The sequence below is a fragment of the Rissa tridactyla genome, chromosome Z, assembly GCF_028500815.1.
Source record: "Rissa tridactyla isolate bRisTri1 chromosome Z, bRisTri1.patW.cur.20221130, whole genome shotgun sequence".
NCBI classification, from domain to species: Eukaryota; Metazoa; Chordata; class Aves; order Charadriiformes; family Laridae; genus Rissa; species Rissa tridactyla.
In genome coordinates, this window is record NC_071497.1 from 59,426,524 (window position 1) to 59,453,290 (window position 26,767).

The 26,767-nt window shown below is 40.5% G+C and overlaps 2 protein-coding genes across 4 annotated transcripts; one reads left to right on the plus strand and one right to left on the minus strand.

The window, feature by feature from the left end:
- Nucleotides 1–4,630: 4,630 nt before the first annotated feature.
- ANKRA2 (ankyrin repeat family A member 2) lies at nucleotides 4,631–13,670 on the minus strand. Of its 3 annotated transcripts, none has more exons than XM_054184781.1 (9): nucleotides 13,599–13,670; nucleotides 12,392–12,795; nucleotides 10,174–10,332; nucleotides 8,682–8,747; nucleotides 7,219–7,316; nucleotides 6,917–7,042; nucleotides 6,462–6,528; nucleotides 6,290–6,370; nucleotides 4,631–5,230 (listed from the first exon to the last, which is right to left on the minus strand). In XM_054184781.1, the coding sequence occupies exons 2-9, from the start codon at nucleotides 12,690–12,692 to the stop codon at nucleotides 5,175–5,177; spliced, it is 954 nt and encodes a 317-aa protein (XP_054040756.1). In that variant the 5' UTR covers nucleotides 12,693–12,795; nucleotides 13,599–13,670; the 3' UTR covers nucleotides 4,631–5,174. The 3 variants fall into 3 exon arrangements, with proteins under 3 accessions (XP_054040756.1, XP_054040757.1, XP_054040758.1); XM_054184782.1 differs by lacking the exon at nucleotides 13,599–13,670 and adding an exon at nucleotides 13,499–13,576; XM_054184783.1 differs by lacking the exon at nucleotides 6,462–6,528.
- A 72-nt stretch (nucleotides 13,671–13,742) lies between these two features.
- UTP15 (UTP15 small subunit processome component) lies at nucleotides 13,743–25,065 on the plus strand. Its single transcript, XM_054184778.1, has 12 exons — nucleotides 13,743–14,038; nucleotides 14,523–14,615; nucleotides 14,698–14,882; nucleotides 16,412–16,590; nucleotides 18,499–18,624; nucleotides 19,259–19,394; nucleotides 20,559–20,643; nucleotides 22,597–22,746; nucleotides 22,874–22,975; nucleotides 23,176–23,309; nucleotides 23,818–23,876; nucleotides 24,387–25,065. Exons 1-12 carry the CDS (start codon nucleotides 13,949–13,951, stop codon nucleotides 24,608–24,610), a joined length of 1,563 nt encoding a protein of 520 aa, XP_054040753.1. The 5' UTR covers nucleotides 13,743–13,948; the 3' UTR covers nucleotides 24,611–25,065.
- The last annotated feature ends 1,702 nt before the right edge of the window (nucleotides 25,066–26,767 follow it).

The following is a 26,767-nucleotide window of genomic DNA, read 5'->3' on the forward strand; positions in this document are numbered from 1 at the left end:
AAAATGCAGAACAGATTTTAGTCCATCATCCCAGTAAATACAGTCTTCCTCTTTTTTTTCTATCCCTTCTCCCTTACAGTTTCATGAGAATATGGAGTTGTGTCTGGTTCGTGACAGGGATTAGCTAGAGCTGTGAATTTGAACTGCTTAGGTCGAACAAGTTTCCTAGAATTAGGGTGAACTTTCACAGTTCCTCTACTTCTGACACTTTTTGATCCAAGTACTGTTACAAAACAGTTGTGGTAAATAAGTAGTAATTCTGGCCTTAGTTTGCAGATGTCTCTTCAGTTAAGTAGCATAATCAGGATTTAAAGAAGTGATCTTCAAGATTGCTTAAAGGTTGCTGGAAGAATGTAGAACCAAGACACAGTAAAACAGCTTTGGAAATCCAAAATTGGTGCATGCCATAAGTAGAAGTTTGTCTGTGTTGCTTCTCAGCCAAGTAAGAATAAGGTTCATTGGCTGATTTCCATCTCCTTGGAGTTGAGTAACAGTATTTCTTTCTGCAGGAATACCATTGGGATGCCAGCTGCTGAATTCTCTGAAAAAAAAGAGTACCATTAAGGGAAACTTGCATCGTGGCCCTGGGACAGTTCGCCGCTGGTGCCACAATGGGGAGCTGTGACACCTTGCATGGATCTTAGAAAAGCTGGAAAGCAGAAGCCCTGTCTTCCATCCCTTAGCTCCCAGCTGTGGGCACCAGCTCCTTGTGAAGCGTGAGGAGGTGTAGGATACTGATACTTCTTTATATACCAAGGAAAAAGCCAGAGGAGGCTGAAGGGAGATGAGGGCCTGTCCTGGGAAGGTCTGGCAGGAGGTTGCTGCTTTCTGTAACTGTCTCAGAAACACAAGTGGGGAATTCAAAGTACAAGACAGATGAACAAAGAAGGCAACAGAGTGGAACTAGTAACAGCCCCAGGGAAAACCAGAACAGACAGGAAGGAGTGTTACAAAGTGCTCATCAAATTTACATGCAAATAGTAATGCTAACATTGTACATGATTAACTCCTCACTTGACTGAATCCTGTCTGGATGAACACGTATAAAGTTTTGTTTCTGTCACCTAACATTGAGGGGACGGATAGGTTCTTTTAGGCATCATTGGCAGAACGATGACAGCACTAAGTTGTAGTTAGAATTAAAGCTTTTTTTTCTTGGCAGGCTATTATGATTAGTATAGCACAGATTTCATGATTAGAAACAGTTTTTACCACTATAAACAAAGAAAACTGAATACTGAGAAGTATTTACACGAGGAGAAACAAAAATTCATCTTTGTGCCTTGGAGAAACACAAAGTAGGGGGAGTGAAGCATGCTGTTAATATTGCATAATCAACAGTTGTCTGTGCTTTCTTGACAGTGATTTTTTCCAGTGAGTAAAGCTTTTTCTTTGCATAGATTTCTTTTTTTTTCTTCTTTTTTTTTTTTACCTCCCCCTCCCAGTTTGCTAACTCAAAGTTTTCCTCGGGGCATCTGAATCATAGCTTACGAAATACTGCTGGCTGTTACCTGCAGGCCCCTCACAGTTCCATGTTCATTGCCTTAGCAGCATAACATTATGCTATAGAAAGGGCTCTTAATGTGGGAAACAGCTTCTGGAAGATGACCATTGTCACCTTTGTACTCACTTCTGTGGGATATGTGGTAACGACTACCTGACAATTGCTTGAAATTCTACCGCAAAAAGATGGAAGAGATTTTACATTTTGCTATCTTAACCTATGTTTTCTATTTCAGTATCTTCCCATATAATCCAGAAATGCATTTTCTAGAGTACAATTTCAGGTAATAATTAAGAATTAGTCAGTTTATTTCCTATATATTAACTCAGTGCTGACTGAAGTTCAAGACAAAATACAAGGCAGATGTTGAAGGTTCATCATTTAGAACAGGTACTTTACTGTAACACAAAAAATACAGAAAAAGGAAATTCTGTTCCTTACACATACTTATACATGACTATGCATAAGATGTTTTAAAAAGTAATCAGAAATGGCTCAGGTTATGATATTTAAAGAAAACACAGTTTGTGTTTTATTTGCATTGCTTTTCAACAAACGTGGAAGCCCAACATTTGTTTTCACAAAGGACGGTTGTCCTGGTTTAAGTTGGGATAGAGTTGACTTTCTTGCTAGCAGCTGGTACGGTGCTGTGTTTTGGATTTGGGGTGGGAAATAGTGTTGGTAGCACACTGCTGGTTTTGGTTGTTGCTAAACTCCCAGGGCCTTTTCTGCTTCTCACACCGCCCTGCCAGCGGGAAGGCTGGGGGTGCACAAGAAGCTGGGAGGGGACACAGCCGGGACAGTTGACCCCACCTGGCCAAAGGGCTATTCCGTACCATATGGAATCATGCTCAGCAATAAAAGCTGGGGGAAGAAGCAGCACGGGGGAGACGTTCAGAGTTATGGTGTTTGTCTTCCCAAGTCATCATTATGCATGATAGAGCCCTGCTTTCCTGGAGATGGCTGAACACCTGCCTGCCCATGGGAATCACTGAACTAATTCCATATTTTACTTTGCTTGTGTGTGTGGCTTTTGCTTTACCCATTAAACTGTATTTATCTCGACCCACAAGTTTTTCCTCACTTTTACTTTTCCATTTCTCTCCCACATCCCAGCTGGGGGAAGTGAGTGGCTGCATGATCCTAGCTGTCGGCTGGGTTAAACCACACCACCATTAAATCCCAGTATTTCTAGTATGCGATTTTACAGTAATTACCACTTCATGTTATTGTAAAATTACTTACAATAAAACTTATTTTTCTAGATTTTGATTTCCCTCTCTTGCTTCCAAGGCATGTCAGATTTACTGTTTCTTTCATCTGATTTAATCACGCATGATACAGTAGAACTGGAGTAAACCCTACATAAAAATACCAGTGTCAAAGCCTGGGAGACAGATAATACTCACTTAAATGCAGTAAGGGTTTCACCAACACCTGCAAGATTGGTTACATTTTCTTGCTTCAACTCCCTTAAGGATCATTCCATTTCAGATTTCGGCTTCATGAAAGAAATGGATTTCTGGACTGGCTCTCAAACAACGTTTGAGAGTTTAATTCTCACCCGATTTACACCTTCTGTACGCCACAGATGTTGCAGTACAGAGTCAGAGGGAAATTTGGCCAGAAATTTCTCTGTATCTGACTCAAAGAACTCGGCTGGATTATTCTTCAGCCTTCCAGTGCCTTTGGTCAGGATCATAGTACATGTACTTTAAACAGTATTGATTTCCTTTGTTTATGGAATGATTTTCAAGTAGAAAAATTAAACATTGTAGAGACACTGTGCAAGGCATACAGTAACTTACCTGGGTCCACTCATGTTTTGTGAGCTCTTCGGGAGAGTAAATTGGAGACTGGGCTCACCACCCACGGACCGAGGAAGAAAGGCACGGATTAGGGGCATACATCTGCGAATAGATGCCAGACCTCTAGTGGACACAATGGAGAAATGCTTGTGGAAATACATCAACACCACAGGGGGATCTGTATGCGCCATCGGGGAAAAGCTGAAGTGTCTCTTTCAAAAGCTTATCTGTTATTTGTGCAAAACTGTAACATCCCATCACTCAGTCTAGTTTTGATTAAGTGCAATGGTCCCAGAAAATCAGTTAATATTGCCTGATTTTTCAACTAATTTCAAAATCATACTAAATCATAATTGCCATTCTAAATAAACAGCTACACTGGGACATCCCTCCAAACTAGGATATGAGAGGCTGGAAAGCAGCCCCACGGAGAGAGATCTGGGGGTTTGTGTTGATGGCAAGTTGAACATGAGGCAGCTGTGTGCCCTGGCAGCCAAGAGAGACAATCGTGTCCTGGGGTGCACGAAGCACAGCATAGCCAGCCAGTTGAGGGAGGCGATTGTCCCACTCTACACTGTGCTGATACAGCCCCACCTTTGAGTTTTGGGTGCCTCGATGTAAGAAGCACATCAAATTATGAGAGTGTGTCCAGCGGAGGACGACCAAGGTAGTGAAATGTCTCGAGGGCAAGACTTAGGAGGAGCAGCTGAGGTCGGTTGGTTTGCCCAGCTCAGCTCAGGCTGAGGGGTGACCTTATCACAGTCTACAACTTCCTCAACAGGGGCAGGAAAAGGGGGATGCTGATCTCCTCTCGCTGGTGACCCATGATAGGACACAAGGAAACAGAATGAAGCTGTGTTAGGGAAAGTCCAAACTGGACATCAGGAAAAGGTTCTTCACTGACAGGGTGGTCAGTCACTGCGACAGGGTCCCCATGGAAGTGGTCACAGCTCCAAGCCTGTCAGAGTTCAAGGACCATCTGGGTGATGCTCTTAGTCGTATGGTTTAGTTTTAGGTACTCCTGGGAGGAGCAGGGACCTGAACAGGGAGTTGTAGGTCCCTTCCAACTCAAGGGATCCCAAGGACCACACTTTGGCTGAAGAAGGCTGGAATGCAGTAGGCTCTGGCTTCTCTTCCCATGCAGCTGATGTCTACTTTCAGCCGCTGCAGGGAGGATATTTAGGAGCTAGGAATTCTGCGCTTGCAATTAGACTTCCTTATACCAGAGACATTTCTACCTAGGAGGCCCTGGCCTACTTGCTTCAGGACTACAAGAAGAAAGCAGAGGCAGGTGGAAAGAAATTAGGTACAAATTAAATTACCATTACCAAAGTCTTTCAATTTATTACCAACTTCTTAAAAATGAGACAGCCAAAAGCAGTAGTATTAGCTGGAGATCTTCAGAACAATCACACATGGTGCACATTTTGCTATTAATACAGTAAAGATATGCATCTTGTATGGTGACATACCTCAGCATCTAAACAAATTTCTTCCCGTGAATACATATCAATAATGCAATTGTGGACAACAATGTGAAAACAGACATGTGGCCCAGTGCCACCCACTGCACTCAGTGTATACATTTATAGTCAAATCTGGATTTATTTACAAAGTCTTTCATGCACAACTGACTTTTTCTTCTAAAATGATATAAAATATATTTAAGAAAAGGATCACATCGCATATTTCTATGAGTAATAACGAAAGAAGAGGAAGAATATTAAAAAGATTAACTAAAGACAGCAAACAGTTGAATGGAGATAAATTTACAAAACAAACAACCTTTATCGCTGATTAGAGGGCTAAAAACCACTGCAATTCTCCACGCCAAGAACAGACACCCACAGAAGAGCCAACGATTATTCCTTGATATTTTGAAGTAGCCTTAATAAATGAGACTCAATAACCTGTTGGACTAAAGCAGATAAAAAAATTCAGGTTAATCAGTGTTCCATGTTTTTTCACATTTTTAGAGTTGTGCTATTATTTCCTGGCAGATGCCAGCTTGTCCTGTACAATCATTTAATAAAAAAAGAGGAATAAATTCACGCTGGGAATAGTTTGCATCCCTTCAGAAATAAAAGTCTCATATAATGCAAAAACCATACACCCAGTAAGGCAGATGATGAGTTTTGGAAGTGATGATCTGTTCTCTGGTTTGAATAGGCAGATAGCACACAGAAAGCAAAACTTTAAGACTAAAAATGGAAAGTGGGAAAAAACATTCATTAGAAACTACTCCTGTGGAACATTTTGAGACTGAACTCTTGAAGTAGTCCTACATCTAGACATCTGTGAAATTACTGGATCTCCCATTAGCACAGGGCTCTTCCTGGAGAAGCTACACATGCCACTGCTGGGCTTATTTTTTGAGTCAGTTCACTTCTGTAATGGCAGACATTTCATAGCTTTCAAAATGAAGGCAGCATGAGGGGAAAACAATGATGAGTCCCTTCTTTGCCTCTGTTTTCCAGAACCAAGTAAGCCAGTCTAGTTCACTGATCCTGGCACTATTACTGTCTGCCTCCAAGATAAATGAGAGCTAGAGCTAGTCTGACAGGGGAAGAAGGTTTGGAATGATGTGATGTAGTTTGCAAATCAACAGAGCGCCAGGGTTTGGGAGGGGCCCAGCCTCTTACCATTGTCCAGTGCAACACACACTCCTTTGCACAGGGTGGAGCAGGAGCAGATCCGCTCCCCTTGTCTGGATCAGGGCTGCATTAGCCCTGCACACCATTATTCGTGCCCACAGATGCAGATCCAGGTCAGCGACATTCTCTTCCTAGGTACCCAGCTTTCTGAGACAGGGGCGGAAACTCCTACCCATTTTGAGCTGGTACGTTTAGGTGTATTAACACTTGTAGGACAGGGATTTTCCTTACAGCTGCAAAACCTCTACTAGGCCATTACAGCAGCTATATAAACAAGGAGCAGTAAAAACAAAAATCAAATAATTTACATTTGCAATACTTACCACTCCGATAGCCCAAGGCTACAGCCAAATCCATGGAATTATAGCCAGCATCTGTTTCAATAGTTGGATCAGCACCACTTTCTATGTAAAACAGGAAAAGAAACCCGTATTTCTAACTATGAAAACTGATAGATCGTCATTACTGATAATTCTGTTTGTACAGTCTGCTTACCAAGGAGAATTTTTACACATTTCACATGGTTCCCATGTACTGCATATAGTAGAGGTGTGCCTCCATTCTGCAAAAGCAGAGAAAAGCCTCAGACACTTAATGATTGAGCAGTCTGCAACTGTAATTCCTTAACACACCAGTATATGTATCAGTAAGAGACTTCACAAGTTTTATAAAAATGAGGTTCCATTTTGGTTCTTCAAAACTTCCATCTTTTTTTGCCTACTGTTTAGGCTGTAAGCTCACCCTTCTACAAGGATTCAGCGTTAGTCTCATTCTCTTTTTACCAAGAAGTCAGAACTAGTAGGGCCAACTTCTCTTATCCTATGGAAGTTTTGAAACTCTCAGGTATTTCAGAAGAGGTAGAACAATTTCCAAACCTAAGCCAGCGCTGTGCCCTATTTCAAATTTCTGACCAAATCACCCTCTGATGTAAATTCAAGACAAAGTCTTACCCAGTCATACTCATTGACATCAACTCCACAGTCAAGCAGCATTTTGACAATATCTGTGTATCCTTTACTGCAAGCCAGTGATAGGGCACTTTCTCGCCCTTTACCCAAAATCTGAGGATCTGCACCCTGAAATAACAATAATAATTAAAAAAAATAATCAAATTAACCACTTCTTTTTTTAAAACATGAGGATTCACACAGAACTTAACTTTAAAACCTTTACATGTATAGCAGCATTGAAAAACTTAGGAAGGCAAATTGAACTAAAAAGTAAATAAATTTAAGTGTAGTTTTTTCCTTACATTCTGGAGGAGAAATTCCACTACTGCGATCTGCCCGTGAGCTGCAGCCCACATCAGAGGGGTAAATCCTTCTTCATCCTTATGATTGATTACATTTTCTGTTTAAAGAAAAACACGTAGTTTAGTAATCACTTTCACTAATGCACTGGATGAGGTGGTGAAATTCATTGACATATCCCTGGTGAACAGACTGAGGTACCAGTGTGTCCTAAAAGTCATTCTCATCTTTGAAAATAAAATTTTATCCCAATGGTGGTGCAAATATCTTAGCCCAAGAAAGAAAAAAATATCCAACTGACCAAAGTAAAATTTAAGATTTGGGTTTTTTCTTTTTTTAAGTTTTATAAATCAAGCTCTGTTTATACTCAGAAATGTTACAACTTGTCTGTAATCTGGGCTTTATCTTAGGAAAAGAAAGAAGGGCTGCTTGAAAAATAACGAGGTACATTCTGTATTATACTGTAGGAAAGCATTTTTGTTTTTTCAACAGAGTAAGCCACACATTCTTGTAAAGAATTAGCTTGTAAAGCAATATAGATAGCATAACTCCATTCACCCCCAAAGTTCATGTAAACAGGGGGCTTTGTGGAAACAATTAAGATCTACTTCAAGTGCAGCTGGAAGAAGGAAAAAACTTCTTTTTAACAATTGTCTGACTGAAACAGTTGAATTTTATTTTATTTTTTATATCTAAGTACTTAAAAAAATCCCACACTTATCATAGCACCATAATATGCATTTTTTAACTATCACTGACACCCCAGAATAGATTTGCTTTCCATATACATGGCTCTTTACAAAATATATAGACTCGGCAAGTCATTACCCGCTTGTCCAGTAAATATTTCAACAAAAACGCACTGAAAGCATGACTGATTACTAATAGTACAATAAGAATATACTATTAACAGTTTTCAAGTCAATATATTGAGTTGAAATTTTGTACATGTATTATGGACGCACAAGTGTCACACTGAAGACACAACTCAGAATAAGCAGCACTATTATATTGCAGGTGTGAGCCATGGCTTAAATTACCAACATATAGCTCTATATGTCAATTGATTAAACAGAACTGGAAAGCCACCATTAGTAAAAATGTACAAAGATGTACTTTCTAATGTACAAAGATAATTTAAAAGAAATTATTCTTCTTCTCATAGAACTAACATTCTCTTCTCATTTCCATGGATTACCTATGTAGCTGGGGAGCAGGGGGAAGAAGGGATTTACCTACACCTCCTATTAACTCTAATGTTTAATTTAAAACCCAAATCAGAGCAATGAGTGAATAAAAAAAACTAATGTGAAATACTAGTTCACATCTGCAAAGAACAGATACCTCAAATATCCTTCAATTTGTACAAGAAATTAGGATTTACTTCTTTTTTAATACAGCTTTGGGGAAAAAGTCAAGCACAACATGGTATTAAAGGAAGGCATTTAACTTCCCTCTTTCTCACCTTGTTCAATACGCGTGGCCAGATACAACATTTCTCCCTGAGCAGCCAGCTGATGAACGGATAAAGCTGAAAAAAGGGAAGCAAAGGCATGTGTTACACCCACCAGTTTTCATTCTGCTCTATTTGAAGCTGGGCATAACGTGCCCATTGGCTTGACCAGTACATAACTTGGATTTGAGCGTGTAGATAGGTTTCACCTTATACTCCAAACTGGAATCACTATCTTAAAAATAGAAAAGTTTCCAAAGAGTTTCATAGGTTTAGGTAATTTTTTAACCAATGTATAAATCATACTAGAAAGCAAAGATACTTCCTACGCTGACTCTGTACAATGCAACATGCTCTCTTCTCTGCTGCTTGGTCAGCAACCCAAGATCACATTAAGAACATTTACCAAATGAAAATAAGTATCTTTTGATAAATTAAGGCTGTGTAGTTTAAAAATGACATCTAAGAGATCACATGGTATCAGGGAACCTATCATTCTCCTCAATAAAGCCCACAGCATAACTCTCACTCACTACAGTGTGGAATAGATCAGACATTACAAAACTATACATAACATGACATCTACAGGGGAAGAAAACGATTGTGGGTTTGTGGGGTTTTATTTTTGATAAAAAGTACTAAGCATTAAAAGCGGAATAATTCCTAAGAGATTATGAAGAAAAAAAAATAATCTCTGATCCCCCAGTAAACACTGTACGGTTTTGATGATTATAACTTCGAGCAGGTCTGAAAGGTGCTCAGGAGGGAATATATAAGTTATCCACATTACATAATAACAAAATTAGCTAATGATTACATAATATGTAAGTGTTTGCTGTCCTCTTCCTATTAACTACGTGAAAGTTTCATATTTTTTTGTCAGAAAGACTGCATATTTTGTTCAGAGGCTTGTGTTGCAGCTCCAGATTAATTCTTCCCATGCAAGGAGCCTTTTTTTTTTAAACATTAGACTTACAATTTATAGAGGAAATAACTTATAGATTCTAGATTTATAGATCATTACAGAAGTAAAATTACAGAGAATTAATTTATAAAGAAAATGCTTGACAATTAAGAATGACAAAACCCCATAAATAATACTGACGCCTTGACTTTCAAGGTCCATGGCAATCACAACATTTGCAGTACTCTGCAGCACTGGTCATCTAATGTTAAAAAATTTTAGAAGATGCACAAGTTCTGAAAACAAGTATATGACACACATTAACTTAAAGCTTAGAAAGGATCAGAAAAATCTTTACCTACATTTTCTAATCAAGAGTGGATCCCTTCTGGAAAATGCACTTCATTCATGAATTCAATAGAGCAGGTGGATTACTATTTTATGGTTGGAACCATGTGAAATTAGACAAGACTATCTCAATGTTTTTTTCCTATATTAAAGTTCATTGCTACACCAAAGAAAAAATATGGAAAAATCTGTCAAGCATCTAACATACAGTTCACAAAATAATTATTAACAGTAAGGCAGAAGGATACTTACAGTTTACAAGCAGAGGTGTTGTAGAGACTTCGTTTCCCCTGTGTTTGTTAGTTAGGGTAGTTGACTGTTTTATTGGTGAGAAATGCTTAGTAGTTGATGGAGTATAAACATGTCTTACTTGGATACCAGGGGAAGGAGAAGTGTGGATGTTGCATTCAGCTACATTGAGCAGAGAAAACAGACAGGATTTTAGTACTATTAAGAGCATTGAAAGCAAGCCACAGATTCTAAGTCAAACTAGAAAGCACCAGTATCACAAGATCTTTAAAACCCATGTTAAGTAATCTTTGTGACATGTGCTTTTTCCACTGTGCATTATGAGAGTTGAATAAAGGGCTGTATTCATTTCTAGCATAAAACAATGCTGTTACCCCATGCGTTCAGTATGGTGTAATGTCACCCAGAGACAAGTTGGTGTCTAAATGAGGTAAGCCTTTGTCTAGACTTTCAAGCCTAGACTTTCTAGACACCTGGCATGGATTTATCAAGTAGGACAGCCCCACTTAGCCTCACACATCCCTGCTAACTCTCTCCAGTGCAATAACACGATGCAGCTCTGGTCAGCCATGCAGTCAGGTTTTGTCTAGTCCCTAACCCATGTACTGCATGAGTGAAGATGACCTTCACTAGTTTTCTTCACCGGGACTTTATCCATTCCGGCTGGATAAAATTGTAACTGCATTATGAATGCTTTATGAATACTTATCCATCAGGAAGAGAGATATTCCACACTAACTTACATAAAATGCAATAGCAGGTCACCACTTAGACTTCAAGAAGTCATTCAGTGCTGCTGTGCTCATTTATACTAACTCTTCTAGTTTTCCATTAGAATCTAATGGCATTTTATTAAAGAAGAGAGAGATAGAGAGATATATATATATGTTATCTTGGCCGCTAATTCTCAAAAGTACCTTTAGATTTTGAAAAGTAGCTGAGAAGCCAAATAATTTTTAAGAAGCTAATTGATTAGATACTGGAAAGACATATTGGAGGATTAAACTCCATTATTGGCTAAATTGATTCAACACCAGCGTGCACTAGTAATTAATGACTGGAAGCTAACTAACATACACACTGAATTCGCACCATAGAGAACTTCATGATCATAAGCCCAAGCACAAATCTGGTGAGAGAACCAATTAAAAGAAGTAGAGGGTAACAGGATGAAAACAAAGTTACATTTTGTTTACCAATCAAATTGCTACAGCCCACATGATCAAATTAAGAGACCTACCAGGGGTTTTTGACCTGCGGTCCCTGGATCTGCAGCACTACTTCTAAGGGGTTCACAAGTGTTACCTAAGAAAAACAACCCTATCGCTGATGGGTCTAAATTTGCCATTCAGGTCTGCAGCTCCACTAGTAAGCACTTAGGGCCTGCAAATCAAAAAAGTTTGAAAATTACAATGGCTGAACTGCAGCCAAAAATACAGATCAGAGAAACCAATCAAAATCCACAGTAGGTCTGTATTTGTTACAGGAAATGGGTCAAATTCAACCTTACGAAAAGGTACATCACCGTAAGAGTCTGAAATATGACAGTGAGCACTGGAACCCGCAATTGTTAAGAAGAAATAGACGGAAGTCCTAATTCTGTTTGATATGCTCCGCCATGAAAACACGTGGATCGATTCTGATGAAACTGCCCAGAAATGGCTGGAGATTAGCTGCAGATCCAGAATTGGAGCAACAGTCACCTTCAAGTAGCTGAATTGGCAGGCCAATCACTGCAACTACAGGCTTTGTACAGCCATATTGATAACACAAAGTGAACCGCATGACCGTTATTTTGTCATCATACTAGTGAAAACATGAAGTGAGCTGCAGAAAGCTACTGAAATTGAAATGACCACATAGTGCTTTCTGTAAACACAAACATATTCAACAATGTGCAGCATGTTGTAGGACATGTTACAGAAAAGAAGTAAGCTTGTTTTCATAACCAGCACCAGCTCTTATTAAATAACACTAGAGACTTTCTGTGCCACTACTTTTTCAATTAAAAACATTTAAAAATTAGATTTAAAAAAATAATCAGGGGGGAAGTTGATTTTACATTCATAACAAGCATATAATAAAAATGTTAGGGGAAGAAATCTTAGAAGACTATTACTAATTAATACACATATAAGGCAAAGGCTTTTTAAAAAAAAACCATAACCGCTTAACAGGATGACACAGTTCACACATAACAATTTGTACCATAAATTTCAACCTTTAAATAAGACAGATGCCACTTCAAGGTCAGAGTTAACTTGGTCTTGAATATTTTTACTGTCCTCCTCATTCAAAGATTTTACAAATCGCGAGCAGACATTCATATCAAATCTATTGGGCAAAATGAATTTCATTCCCATGGTGACACTCTGAGCTTGGCCTTCCTCTGTGCTTGAGTCAAGCTGATTCTCCACTTTTATGTCCGGCATGGGTGGAAGGCTGTAGCTAGTGGGACATTCTTCTACAATTAACTGGGCCCCAGCATCTAAGTTTGTTGAAGATGCCATGGCCTCAGTCATGTCAAAGCTTTATGCAAAATGTTTCTTCATAGTTCCCAGCCAAGAGCAGGTCCAGCCAACCAAGCTGGATCTAAAGAGATCCAGATGTTTGAACAACCTGCAACTGAACACACATAACATGGGTTAACAACAATCCAGTGAAGTAATGCGTAAAACTACACCAAACATGGCTTCCTTTAAGCTTATGGCATTATTAGTGAAAACCTCAGTGAAATATCAGTCTTATTACTGACACAAGTTATCAACAAAACCCTCTGTTTAAATTTTATCATGTGGATATTTAAGCTAAATACCATAATGAAACCAGTAGGAGTTTACTCTAAGTAACATTTCAGGGTATTAGCCTCGTTGCAACAAAAAAACCCACCACCATCAGACACATTTATACCAAGACATGAGTACAGAGGATAACTTTATTTCCTAAAAACATAACTTGAAGGAAAAATTTCAGTGACTTTACATCCCTTTACAACTCCAAGTCTTCTCATAAGCCGAGTAAAACCAACGGCTTCGACCATACATGAAGGAAAATGACAAAACCCCTTTTAGACCGACGACAGCAAAACATCACCGGGGGCTTTCTGACAGCCCCGCGGGGGGCCTCCCACCTCGGGCCGGGCTCAGCGGCAGCACCTGGCGGGCGGCACGGCCTGGCAGCCCCGGGCGCTCCTGGAGGCCTCCCCCCGCACTGCGGGCAGCCGGCTGCGGGCCGAAAGGCTCGAAGGCGAGCTGCTGCCACCACCCCCCGCGGACGCTGGGGAGCACCCGCCGCTGCCGCTGTTCCCGCCGCCCCCCTCTCGCCCCACCTGTCTGTCCGTCCGACCGTCCGACCGTCCGACCGTCCGACCGTCCGACCGTCCGACCGTCCGACCGTCCGACCGCTCCCCGCCCGCAGCCCCGCCTCACCTCCGCGCCTCCGCTTTAGCCGCTGACAGGAAAGCGGAACTGTCGCCCTGCCACCGCGCCGCGGTGCTGATTGGCTAGGCCGGGTCGCTCCCTAATGACGTACTGACGCAGAGGACCGCGTTGGATCTACTAGAGGCCGGCGTGGGGCTCGCCATAGCGGCGGCGTGGCGACACTCGGCCCCTGAGGCGGCGCGGACCGGTCGGGCCCTCCCCGCGCTCCTCCCGTAGAGCCACCGGGCCCGCGGGCAGCAGCGCGACTCGGGCGGCGCCGGCGGCCGCCGCCGCTCCCTGACAGAGGAGGCGCCGCTCAGGCCTCGGCCTCGCCCGGCGGCCCCCGGTACCGGCCGGCCATGGCCACCTACAAACCGGTGGTGGTCCAGGCCTTTCCCAAGCTCGGGGAGAGGATCACGCAGGACACGCTGTACTGGCGGGCGTACAAGGTAGGAGTCAGCCCTGCGGGGGGCGGCCGGAGCGACCCGGTCACGGGGCGCAGGGTCTGCGCTCTGCTCCCTGCCGGTTCTGCCAGCTCCTGCGGCCTTCGCTTAGGGGCGATTCTTAAATACCGCCCTGAAACGTAGCAAACGGCCTCCCGGCAAACGAGGCTGACTTGTGCCCCAGATTGGCCCAACAGACGTAGTTATTGTCCTAAAGCTTTGGGGTTTTTTACTGCTTTCTTGCAAAATCAAAGTATTTTTCCTCAAAACATGTAATTAGTGCGTCAGCTGTAGTGCATGAATTGTAAAAAAATCAGTAACAGCAGAATAGTCAGGCAAAAGGCAAACTCGGTAGGATTGTACTTAAAAAATAATTTGGCTCTAAACGGAATTTTGAGCTCTCTGTAGGAAGAATAGGTTTTGATTTGCTGTTTTCACTTTTGATGGTGTGCTTATGTGTACTTAATGATTTTTCTCACAATTGTTTTAGACACCTGTTCAGATAAAGGAGTTTGGTGCAGTAAATAAAATTGACTTCTCCCCGGTTTCTCCATATAACTATGCTGTCACAGCCTCTTCCAGGGTAAGTGGCTTTCCTGAGGTCTTTATCCCTGTCTTTCAGTTGGTATCATGTGAGCAAACTTAATGTCTTCTTGTTTTGCTAGATCCACATTTATGGTCGTTACTCTCAGGAACCAATCAAAACATTTTCTCGCTTCAAAGATGCTGCTTATTGTGCCACATACAGAGATGATGGCAATCTGCTTGTTGCCGGCAGCGAGGAAGGTAGCATTCGCCTCTTTGACCTTAGTGGAAGAGCACCACTGAGACAATTTGATGGTCCTACTAAGTAAGACGGTGTTGTTTTTTCCTTTGCCTGTATAAGCTTGTTTGGTGTATTTACATCTGTCTGCTTTGCATGTTACTGAAAACATGAGTAATACTGATCTGTGTTGCTTGCAACTGTCTCGTGTAGCTCTTACTGAAAAGTAGATTTTTAAATTGAATTCAAAATCGGAGTGTTGTTTTTTTTTAATTCTAAATATGAATTAAGTACGTGGAAGAGTAAATACACTTTCTAATTCAGGTAAGTGTCTGTTAATATGATGTGCAGGCATAGTCTTCTGACTCCATGGCACGTTTTATTTGATGCTGTCTGGAAAAGAGTTCTAAAAAGTGTCTAAACAAAACCAGTGAAGAAATACTCCAGGAAGAGCAGGAATCCTAAAAAAAGCCAACCAAAAACAAAAGCCAGAAAAAGTGCATGATGGCAGGATGTGGGGGAGGAGTTAGGAGTTCTGATCCACCAGTGAGGAGAAGACAATGATAATACTATAGAAGACCAGTACATGTTTTATGTATCTAGAACAACAACAACAATAAACGTGCTTTCAGTGGAGAGCACACAGGCAGACCTTGAGAGTGTTTCTATGTGAGGTCTGTGTTTCATAGAATGGTTCGGGTTGGAAGGGACCTTAAAGATCTAGTTCTAACTCCCCTGCCATGGGCAGGGACGCGTCCCACTAGACCAGGCTGCTCAGAGCCCCATCCAGCCTGGCCTTGAACACTTCCAGGGATGGGGCATCCACAACTTCTCTGGGCAACCTGTTCCAGCGCCTCACCACCCTCACAGTAAAGAATTTCTTCCTGATATCTAATCTAAATCTGCCTTCTTTCAGTTTTAAACCATTACCTGTCGTTTTATCGCTCCACTCTCTCATAAAGAATCCCTCCCCACCTTTCCTGTAGGCCCCCTTTAGGTACTGGAAGGCTGCTATAAGGTCTCCCTGGAGCCTTCTCTTCTCCAGGCTGAACAACTCCAACTCTCTCAGCCTGTCCTCAGCATAGGTGCTCCAGCCCTTGTAGATAGGTTATCGTCTTATGTCCTAACCACTAAGGTAACGGTAGTAAGATTTAGTGTATCTGCATTTTCTGACAAAATCATTCCCTGTTGGGATGTTACGATGATAATACAGATTTAAATAGTGATTTTAAAGAACAAGAAGAGTGTCCAACCCAGTCATACTTAAAATACAGTATTATAATTTTTTTTCTAAAGGACAGTGCTAGTACACACACCTTTAAGTAACAAATGTGGAATTTACAGCTTTTGAATGAGCATCTAGTAGACCTGTAAAAACTTTAAGGAAGATTATATCGGCGCTTAGGTAAGCATCTGTCAGCATGACCCTTTTTCTGGCCGTAAATAAAAAAGCTAAAGTGTTTTTAACCTCTAAAGTGAGGCTTTGTAACTTCCAACAGTAGACACTTTGCGCTTTTAAGTTAGAGAGAATACTTTAATAAGCTCTTCATACAGACTAACTGTTCTGGAAACAAGTGTATGTTTTAACTTTGGATATTGTTTACTTTGATTTCTAGAGCTGTTCATGTAGTGGGCTTCCTGTCTGATAAATACCGAATATTTTCTGGTGGTGATGATTATTCATCAAATTTGTGGGATATTCCAAGTGGTACAGAAATCGTCTCATACAGTGAACATACTGACTATGTGAGATGCGGCTGTGCAAGTAAACTGAATGCAGATGTCTTTATAACAGGTTTGATTTTATTTTTTATATATGCGTCTTTTGGATTGAATTGAAGAAAAATGCAGGAAGACATTGATATGGAATGACAGAATCACAGAATGATAGGGCTTGGAAGGGACCTCTATAGATCAAATAGTCCAACCCCCCAGCCAAAGCAGGTTGCACAGGATTGCGTCCAGGTAGGTTTTTAATATCTCCAGAGAAGGAGACTCCACAACCTTTCTGGGCAGCCTGTTCCAGTGCTCCATCACCCTCGAAGTAAAGACGTTTTTGCTCATATTCAGGTGGAATTTCCTACGTTCCAGCTTGTGCCCATTGCCCCTTGTCCTGTCAGTGGGCACCACTGAAAAGAGTCTGGCCCCATCCTCTTGACACCCGCCCTTTAGAGATTTATAAGCATTGATGAGATCCCCTCTCAGTCTTCTCTTCTCCAGGCTAAACAGACTGAGGTCTCTCAGCCTTTCCTCATAAGAGGGATGCTCCCATCTCTTGATCATCTTTGTAGCCCTCCAGTAGTTCCTTGTCTTTCTTGAACTGGAGAGCCCAGAAGCGCACACAGTACTCCAGATGTGGCCTCACCAGGGCGGAGTAGAGGGGGAGGATAACCACTGGCCTTTTGGCCACAAGTGCGCATTGCTTCCTCATGGTCAACTTGTTGTCCACCAGGACTCTCAGGTCCCTCTCTGCAGAGCTGCTCTCCAGCAGGTCAGCCCTAACCTGTACTGGTGCATGGGGTTATTCCTCCCCAGGTGCGGGACCCCACACTTGCCCGTGTTGAATTTTATTAGGTTCCTGTCCACCCAACTCTCCAGCCTGTCCAGGTCTCACTGAATGGTGACACAGCCTTCTGGTGTGTCAGCCACTCCTCCCAACTTTGTGTCAGACTTGCTGAGGGTACGCTCTGTCCACTCATCCAGGTTGTTGATGAATATGTTGAACAAGACTGGAACGAGTACTGACTGCTGGGGAACATCACAGGTTATGGGCCTCAACTGGACTCTGCGCCGCTGATCACAACCCTCGCATTCTGCCATTCAGCCAGTTCTCAATCCACCTCACTGTCCACTCATCTAACCCTCACTTCCTAAGCGTACCTATGAGGATGTTATGGGAGACAGTGTCAAAAGCCTTGCTAAAATTGAGGTGGACAACATCCACTGCTCTGTAGATACAGAGAGTGCAGTGGGATCATGTTTATTATATTTTTAAACATGGAGGATCTATCTACTCAGTGCCTACTTTGTTGTTTCCTTTTTTACTTGCTTTTTAAGCTTGGCACTGACGTTCATAGGGAAATTCTTGAGTGAACTAATTTTTAACATAGTTAAAAATGCTTTATCCTATTGGGGTTAATGGGACTGTTCTGACTGGCCTTTGAAAATTTTAAGAAAATCCTTTGGCTGTAACCTTTAGTTGGGATTGACTGAAGTGTTCTATCAGGTTTCCGGAGGAGGACACTAGTTTCATTGTAGTTTGTACTGCTCAAAACTGTCAGACTCAAAAATGAAAGGTCATGTGAGGAGTTTTTTGAAACTCTTTGCTTTCGCTTTTCCTAGCAGTAGCTTTCTATTAATCTGTGGTAAATTGCTATGCAAAAACTAGTATTCCTTACTTCAGGGGGCACAAGAGACTAGGTTTCATCAGGTTGCCTGATACTTATTTTTATAAATACGCTTGATTAATGGAAGGGAAATAAAAGACTTAAATTACTTTTAAGGCCTGACACATTGCAGGCAAGAAGACTTATGTTGCCTGAAGGCTGTAAATTAACCAAGGTAAACCACAAGGTGTTCTAAGTGCATGGTTTAAAACTATTTTCATTTGGCAGGAGCTCCTTTAGATTATAGGATGTGGCTGTCTTAGTTCCTGAAATAATTGAAATTATGAAACTGAAGCTTTTTATGGTGGTGTTTGCAGGTTCCTATGACCACACTGTGAAAATATTTGATGCACGAACAAAAAGTAGTGTCATGACAATAGAACATGGCCAGCCTGTGGAGAGCGTGCTTCTGTTCCCTTCTGGTGGGCTTCTGGTATCTGCAGGTACTTCAATAAAATAAAATTTCTTTTCCATGGCCCTAATTTGTGAGAAATACTTCAGCTGCTTCTTTTTTGCGTGGTGTTTTCTTTTGGTAATGAAGTGGTAAGTGATGTAACTGCTGGATTTCTCAAAGATCTTCTTTAGGAATCTGTGTTGATCTAGAGGGTGAAGGTAGGGGTCTTTTTGTCTCTGAGTTGATTTTTTTGTAGTTGATCCAAAAAAAAAAGACATTTTTCATGACAGGATACAGACTTTAATTAGCCCAGTGATAAAGTGAAGGTATGAACATCCTTAAGAAGTTTTGAAAAGATGAGACTGTCTTTCTCTTAAGGATGACAAGGTTTTTTAGTCTCTTCTTGTCGTTGCATCAGAAGTCCTGTAACCCAGTGGTATCTAGATTATTTTTTTTTTCTGTAAGGAGTATGTTGAATCATTCATCTGTGCCTGCTGGGCCTAAAAAAGAGCAGACTTGTAATGTGTCTTGTCCCAGGAGACAGTTGTAATAGATGGGGACAGTGAGTAGGTACAGAAAACTCTGTGTTGTGGAGGAGGCACTGTATCATTCTTTGAAAACTTCTCCAGAGAAGCGTAAATGTGTGCCTGTGTCAAACTTCTTTGTGTGCTTCCTTCTCACAGGAGGTCGATATGTCAAAGTTTGGGATGTACTAAAAGGCGGACAATTACTAGTTTCACTTAAAAATCACCATAAAACTGTAACTTGTTTATGCCTGAACAGCTCTGGACAAAGGTTATTGTCAGGATCCCTGGACAGGTTAGTATATTTTGTGGCTTTGTTCTGATTTAAATTCTTTCAGACTTTTTTCCTTTGGAAGTTGTTATACATGAGTATGTATCTGTGCATGTTTTTTTGGTCTTATACACTTTTAACTGTTAGAGATGTAACTTATTTGAAAACACGTCTTGTGGCCAAGGTCCATACTGCAATATACGTTAACCTCTTCCTCTTTTTACCTTGGATGTCAGTAAGGGTTGCCTGTGCTGTTTGGGAATGTGTATGGGGAACTTCTGAATAAGCATTGCATGTTTCTGAATCTCTAAAGTGACCTTTGCAGCCTCTGTAAAGTAACTATTCTTAACTTTAATACAGTTTAAATAACTGAAAGTGTATTAGTCTTCACCTTTAAAGAGTTTGGGTTTGTGTCTCTGTGCTCTTGCTTTTTGTACCCAAGGTGCACAGATGAAATATGTCCTCCTTGCTTTTTTGTTTGTTTGTGTTGAGTTACTGAGTACTGGTACTCAATTTGTTGTCTCAGAGACATTAGAAACACGACGTTGTCAGAAATGATAGTGGTCTGTTCTCTTCCTTCCTCTCTCCCTCCCTCCCTCCTCTACTTCCTAGGTTTTCTCAGGCTTTATGATCACAAAGCATAAGCTGAAGGATCATACTAGCTGTGCAGCTGTTTGTCATTCAGTGCTCACAACAGTGAAGTTTGTACTTGTTGTAAGATAGTGCTTTGTTTTCCCATTTGTTTAATATTTCCTGCCTTCAACCAAATCATTAAAGAACAGCTGGATACAAGAATAGCTATGTATTTACTTCCAGAAATTGTCAATAGATCTTAACATTTAAAATTCAAGAACAAATTTGAAGAAATGCTCTCTTAGTGTTTCCTAATAAGCATTGCTGAAGTCTGATAGTCACTACATGTGCCTTCAGTTCCTTCTTCTGTCGTTGCCCCATTTTCATCTTTTTTGGGTACAGGTAGTCCTTTCTTGACTTTTGTCTATCTTTTAATAGAACCGTTTTGGTTTCAGGAGAGGTAATAACTAAGAAGCTCAGTGGCAGACTGAAGAATGCTTTGTATAAGTGCTCAGTTTCCTTAAATGATCTATAGAAGAGATGTGAGAGTGATGAAGTCCTTGTAAAGTGTCTACAATAAGGCATTAGTAACGCAGTTTTAATCATTATTCTTAGGCACGTGAAGGTTTACAGTACTACTTCCTACAAAGTAGTCCACAGCTTTAACTATGCAACATCCATCCTCAGTCTTGCATTGTCGGTAAGTACATAAGAAGTCTTTCTAGGCAAGGTAATTACTGATACCTTTTGAGTCACTGAAGTAGTTAATTTTTGTTTTCAGTTGCTGTTGGGTGTTTCAGAAGAATGCTGTACATGCAAAGTTGGATGACTGAATATATTGCTCCCGAGCAAAAAGTGCATTAAGAGGTTCTAAACGTAATATGTTTAGAATACCAGATTAGAATAATATGTTCAGATAGCAGATGTTACATGATTACATATGTACAAAAGCGTGTGTTATCAAGGACAGCATATATCATAGGGAGAATATTCAGTTTAGAAGGGAAGTCCTTTGACTTTAAGAAGATTGTACTCATCCTTTGCATTTCAGGAACTTTGTGAGTCTTCTTGTATGCCAGTGATACAAGAAAAAAAGTGGTTCATTTGTTAAGTAATTTGGAATATGGTGAGCTTGTCTTAAAAGTGTTTGGTGTCAGGTTGATCTGAGGAAAAAAAGAAAAAGAAAAGAAAAAAAGTATAAACAAACTTGTTTGCTAAGACATGCATCTTACTGTCTTGGAAACAGAAAACAAAGACTGTCATTTCTCTGAAACATTTGAGTTCCAATGGATAAGTGACCTGCTGGACAGAAATTTGGAGGCTAGCAGCGCTTTTTAAAACAAAGCTGTCGTCATGTAGTCACCCTCTTATGTAGCTTCTGAAGGACATGTAAAAGGGACTGCAAGGGATCTTTACTACCGTTGTTACTTTGCTATTGTCCTGCACTTCTGCAGCCGAGGGGAAGGTGTGTGTGTGGAGGGAGTGTCTTCCTTTCTCCATTTCCTACCCTGTTCCCTAAATGACTTTTGAAATTTTTTGGTTGAGGTGAATAGTACAGAACCAGAAAAATCCCCATACCCTTTAAGCTTCTAGAGCAGCTGAAAAACGTGCAATACCTGTACTTTTATCCTTCACTAGATTCCTTGACAAGGAGTTCCACAATTCTGCTACTTGTTGTGTGAAGAATTGCGTCATTTTGTTCCGTTTGAACTTTCATTAGCTTCATTTGATGCCCCTATATGAGACATTGATGAGACGTCTCCATCCATACCTGTCATAATGCTGTAGGCTTTTGTCATATCCTTCCTCAATTATCTTTTTATCCCCATGTTGAAGAGGTGTGTCTCAAATAGTGGATTTTTTATGCTTTTATTCTGAATCTGCTAGTGTTCTTTTGAGAATGACTCGCGTAGGACTTAAGATGTGGGTAAACAACGGATTTATTTAGTGGCATAATGTCTTTCTAGTTATTATTTCTTCTGTAGTAATTCCTAATACTTTTTTTTTTTTCTTACCAGCAGTTGAGCATTCAACTAATATTGAATGTTTTCATAGAATTATCTGTTAATAGTAATAGGTCAGAACTCACTATTTTATACGTGAAGTCAGTGTTTTTTCTCCAGTGCATCAATTAAAATTATAATCTTTAGCATCAAATACATGCAGCCTTTCTTATGTAGGTGAAATTTATACTAGTGACTGATACTTTGAACAACTTTCACTTGCTTGTCAGAATCCTGCTGTTCCATGATAGCTTTCCTGTAGGTGATGTTCATGTCTACTTTATGGCATGCAATAGCCAAAGGCAGTTGTACACCATTGACAAAAAACAAAGCCTGTCATAGATTGTACTTACAGAAGGATGTTATTGGATGTTTGAGCTTGCTTCACTAGTCAGGCTTTTGTCCCTCTGGGTGTTTGTTAAAGGTTTACTAGGTGGATAACGTTGCTTATGATCATAGCCTTGAAGCTGTCTGTGTTTTGAACACGGTATTTGACCACAGGACCTCATAGAGGTGCGTTCCAGCTTAAGTTATTCTATGACATTGTGATTAGAGCCTTATCATTAAGAATCAACATTAAAAATCTGCACGGTAGAGCATGCATCATCAAATAAAACACTAGTTTCCTAACCTTTATTTCTTTATTTTAGCCTGAAGATGAAACTATAGTTGTAGGCATGACCAACGGTGTGCTAAATGTTAAACACAGAAAACCTGAAGAAAGGAAAGAAAATTCTCAAAAGAAGAGACAACCAGCATATAGAACCTATGTGAAAGGAAGAACTTATGTGCCTAAACAGGTATAGGGGGGTGGTAAAATGTATACTGAATCACTCCTCAAAATTTTTTTATTTATGAGTTTGTGGTAATACATCTAATTCATTGTGTTCATGTCTGTCTTATTCTGAACTTGTTGTTCAATTCTAGGAAGATTTCTGTGTCAGTAAACCTGTAAAACATGTTTTGAGGAAATATGACAAGCTGCTGAAGAGCTTTCAGTCTTCCAAGGCCCTTGATGCAGTACTGGAGGTAAGCCATTGGTTTTTGTCTCATCAGAGTTGTGTGCTGTCATCTAACGTGGATGTTTTCTGTATGTCAAACTAATTTTATTTCGATGTATAACTAGAAAGGAATCAAACTTGTGCGGGTTCCATTTTGGGTTTGCTGATACCAGCCCTGTTTTGTGTGTAAAGATGTTCCTTTGGTACTAAACTCTTGTGTATATCCAGCCACCTATCAGGCTTTATACTCCAGAAGTTACGGTTGCAGTCATGCAGGAGCTACATCGCAGAGGAACACTGAGGAGCGCGCTTGCAGGCCGAGACGAGAAGCAAATTAATCTCCTCCTTACCTTTGTGGCAAGGTATTATTTTAACCTGGGTTCTCCTTGACTGTTTTGAGACTGATATTTCTTAATAGCTTTTGCCACAGTCTCAGCAGATCATGGGTGGAACACTGATACTCCTGAGATCTCGCATGCCTTCTGCTTTCAGATATCAAGGTCTGGGATAGTACTGAAATTGTTTACCTGTTAGCACAAAACAATTTTGCTAATATTGTGAGACAGTATATTTTACTTCTTTGCCAGACATTCTACCCTTAGTCAGTTATTTTCTGTCTCTTTGATGAAACTTGTGCCTATGTGTACCTAAGGTTTTTGCCAGTCCTCCAGCCCCCACTGCCTTCCTGAAAGGGGGGAGGTGAATACCACATATGTAGCTTTTTTTGACTCTCATCTCTGGCTGCTATTCTGTGATGGCTCTTCATGAAGAAAAATATGTCTGTATGCCCGTATGACAAAGCTGCTTGCTGGTGGGAGAGGAGTGCTGTTGGCAAAACCAGTAAAATTGGGATGTCTTCTAATTTTGCAGGCGTGTGATTGAGCCTAGATTCACTCCTGTACTGGTGACTGTTGCAGATATGATCACTGGTAAGTATAACACAAAAAAGATTATCAAAGCCATATAGCTACCTTGGAAATAAGGTAAAAAGTGTTACATTTTTAAGAAACCGAACCTTTGTGGGTTTCTTTATAAGTGTGAACTCGGAGTCAAGAGAATGATTCAAAAAGAGGTATTACCAGATAACTTTGGCCACAGTCAGTATCTGATTTGCACCGTCTGCAGGAAGCTCCTGGTGGTCTCTAAGTATCTTTGATACTTTGTGTTTCTATACTTACATAGTACAAGTGACTTCCGCTTCTCCAGTGAGGTAAAAATAGTATTTGAGGTCATAAAAACTTCTGTTTCTGTTAGTTTGACTTACTTTTACTGTGAGTACATACCCATAATTAACTGTTTTCAGAACACTGTTAAAGTTGTCTTATTTGTCCACAATGTTGGACTTATGCCAGACTCCTTAAATGCATCTCTTAACTAGCTAATATAATTTTCACACTTTTATAGGTATGTGGATTCTCAAGTGATGTTTTTCTTTACAGACATTTATCAGCCTGTGGTTGGGCAGTCAGCGGTTGTTGATAGACAATTCTTGAGACTTCAGGAAGCCATAGGAAAAGAGATTGACTATCAAGAGGAGCTACTAGAAGTTTTGGGAATGATGGATACACTGTTTGCTACTTTTACTAAGAAAACACCTACTTCTTTAGAAGAGAAGAAGAGTAATGGTCTTACAGACACCATTGAAACAAGTACGAATAACTGACTGACAACCATCACAGCAAATTGTGACAAAAATAATGTGTCTTGAAATACATTGTCTGTTCTCCTGGTAACTTTTTATAATAGTGACTTTCAAAATAAGCCCCTCTATGTTGAAGTTCTGTCTTCCACACTGTGTTCCTGCATAGGAGGAATTACTGAAGACAGAGAAAGAATGGCAATTTCAAGATTTTTCCATGCAATATTTTTCAAAAAATTGAATTTTAAAAGTTTTATTCCAAAGTTATGTAAGTTTTAAGGAGTGTTTTGTGCAGCCAGTACTAAGTCATTGTTTGATTTAGAAAAACAATCAACAATTTACAGTTTTTATTTACCAGAAAATAATTGAGATTTGTCTAATTTTAATGTGTCATAGACCTTATTTAAGATTAATATCCCATCTCACATACTTGGACATAGAAATAAAACTACAGAGGCGTTTGATAAAACTTGACTACATTGTGTTTTCTCTCCGTGCTTCATCTACATTTCAGACTTCCACGCATTCATAGGAAACAGCAAAATGACTCAAGAAAGCAAGTGCATGCTTACCTATATGGAAAAATTTGATAGTTTAATTTTTTTAATCAACTAACTCATTATAATGAGTTATAATTATCTAGAAAATAGATAATTCTTACTTCTAAAGGGAAATCAATTAAATTAATGAAGTTAGTAAGTAAACTGCATGCCAGTGAGAAAATCCTCAGTTAAGTAAAAGAACTCAATTTTTGTGCAATTCTGTCAGTTTCAATGTACAATACATGTAATTTAAGTCTACATTCTTATCAGAAAGTATTTGAATGTTCTCTTTTAACTTCAAGCAGTGCTGGGGAAGGATGGTATCCTTTGAAAAGACGGGTGTCCTGTAGGGTAGAATTTTGTCCTAAAACTATTTTCAGTGACTTGCATTTTCCCCCAGGCCTGCAATTTATTTGACATACAATGTGAATTTCCTGCAAAAGGAATTTGCTTAAGTGTGGCAGTGAAATGTGGGTATCGGTGGTAGAAATAACTTGAGCAATTTTCCAAGTTCTACCTAAAATCGTAACAATTCTTGAGTAAAAAGTGTGGACTGGTGTCTGGTCTACCCTTAAATTAGTAGGTGAGCAATATGCGTTCCTGGCTACTCTGATCTGCTGGTTTTGAAGATTTAGGATGATAATAGGTAATAATGAGGAGCACGTTCATGCAAACTTTAAACTTCTATTTTCCTTGCTGCCTACTTTACTATTTTTATTTTATTTCTGCTAATAGATCTGAACTTTCTTTTGTCTTTTAGGAAATCTGTGTGCTACTTTTAATTGTGTGACTTAATCAGGCAATATGTCTTGGGAGACGTCACACAAAATGAGTTTTCTGGGGGAGAGGCTCTTCGTAGAGCCTCCTTATTCCATGACCCCTCAGTAGTGCTTGGGGGGGGTGGACATTTCTTTTAGCAGCCTAGCGTTGCACAGCTTGAGAACCACTGACCTTGACATCAAACATACTCTCAGTTCTTATTGATAATATGAATGTCTAAAGTATGCATCCATTATAGTACCTCAAAGTTTGAGGTGTGGCTAGCAGAACACAGGAAGAAGTTAGATTAAAATAGCCGATTAGTTTGATGTAAATTGGAGAGATACGGATTTGATGGATGGATTTTTTGGTGGATGAGGAGTTGGTTGGATGGTCACATACAGAGGGTAGTGGTCAGCGGCTCAATGTCCAGGTGGAGATCAACGACAAGTGGTGTCCCTCAAGGGTCTGTAATGGGACCAGTACTGTTTAGTATCTTCATCAGTGACATAGATGGTGGGATGAAGTGCACCCTCAGTGAGTGTGGATGACACTCCTGAGAGACAGGATGCCATCCAGAGGGACCTGGAGAAGCTTGAGAAGTGGGACTGTGTGAACCTCATGAGGGGGTTCTGCATGTGGGTTGGGGCAACACGCGGTATCAATACAGGCTGGGGGATGAAGGGATTGAGAGCAGCCCTGTGGAGAAGGACTTGTCGGAACCAGTGGATGAAAAGCTGAACATGAGCCAAGAATGAGCACTCACAGCCCAGAAAGCCAACTGTGTCTGGGGCTGCATCAAAAGAAGCGTGGTCAGCAGGTGGAGGGAGGTGATTCTGACCCTCTACTCTGCTCTGATGAGATCCCACCTGGGGTGCTG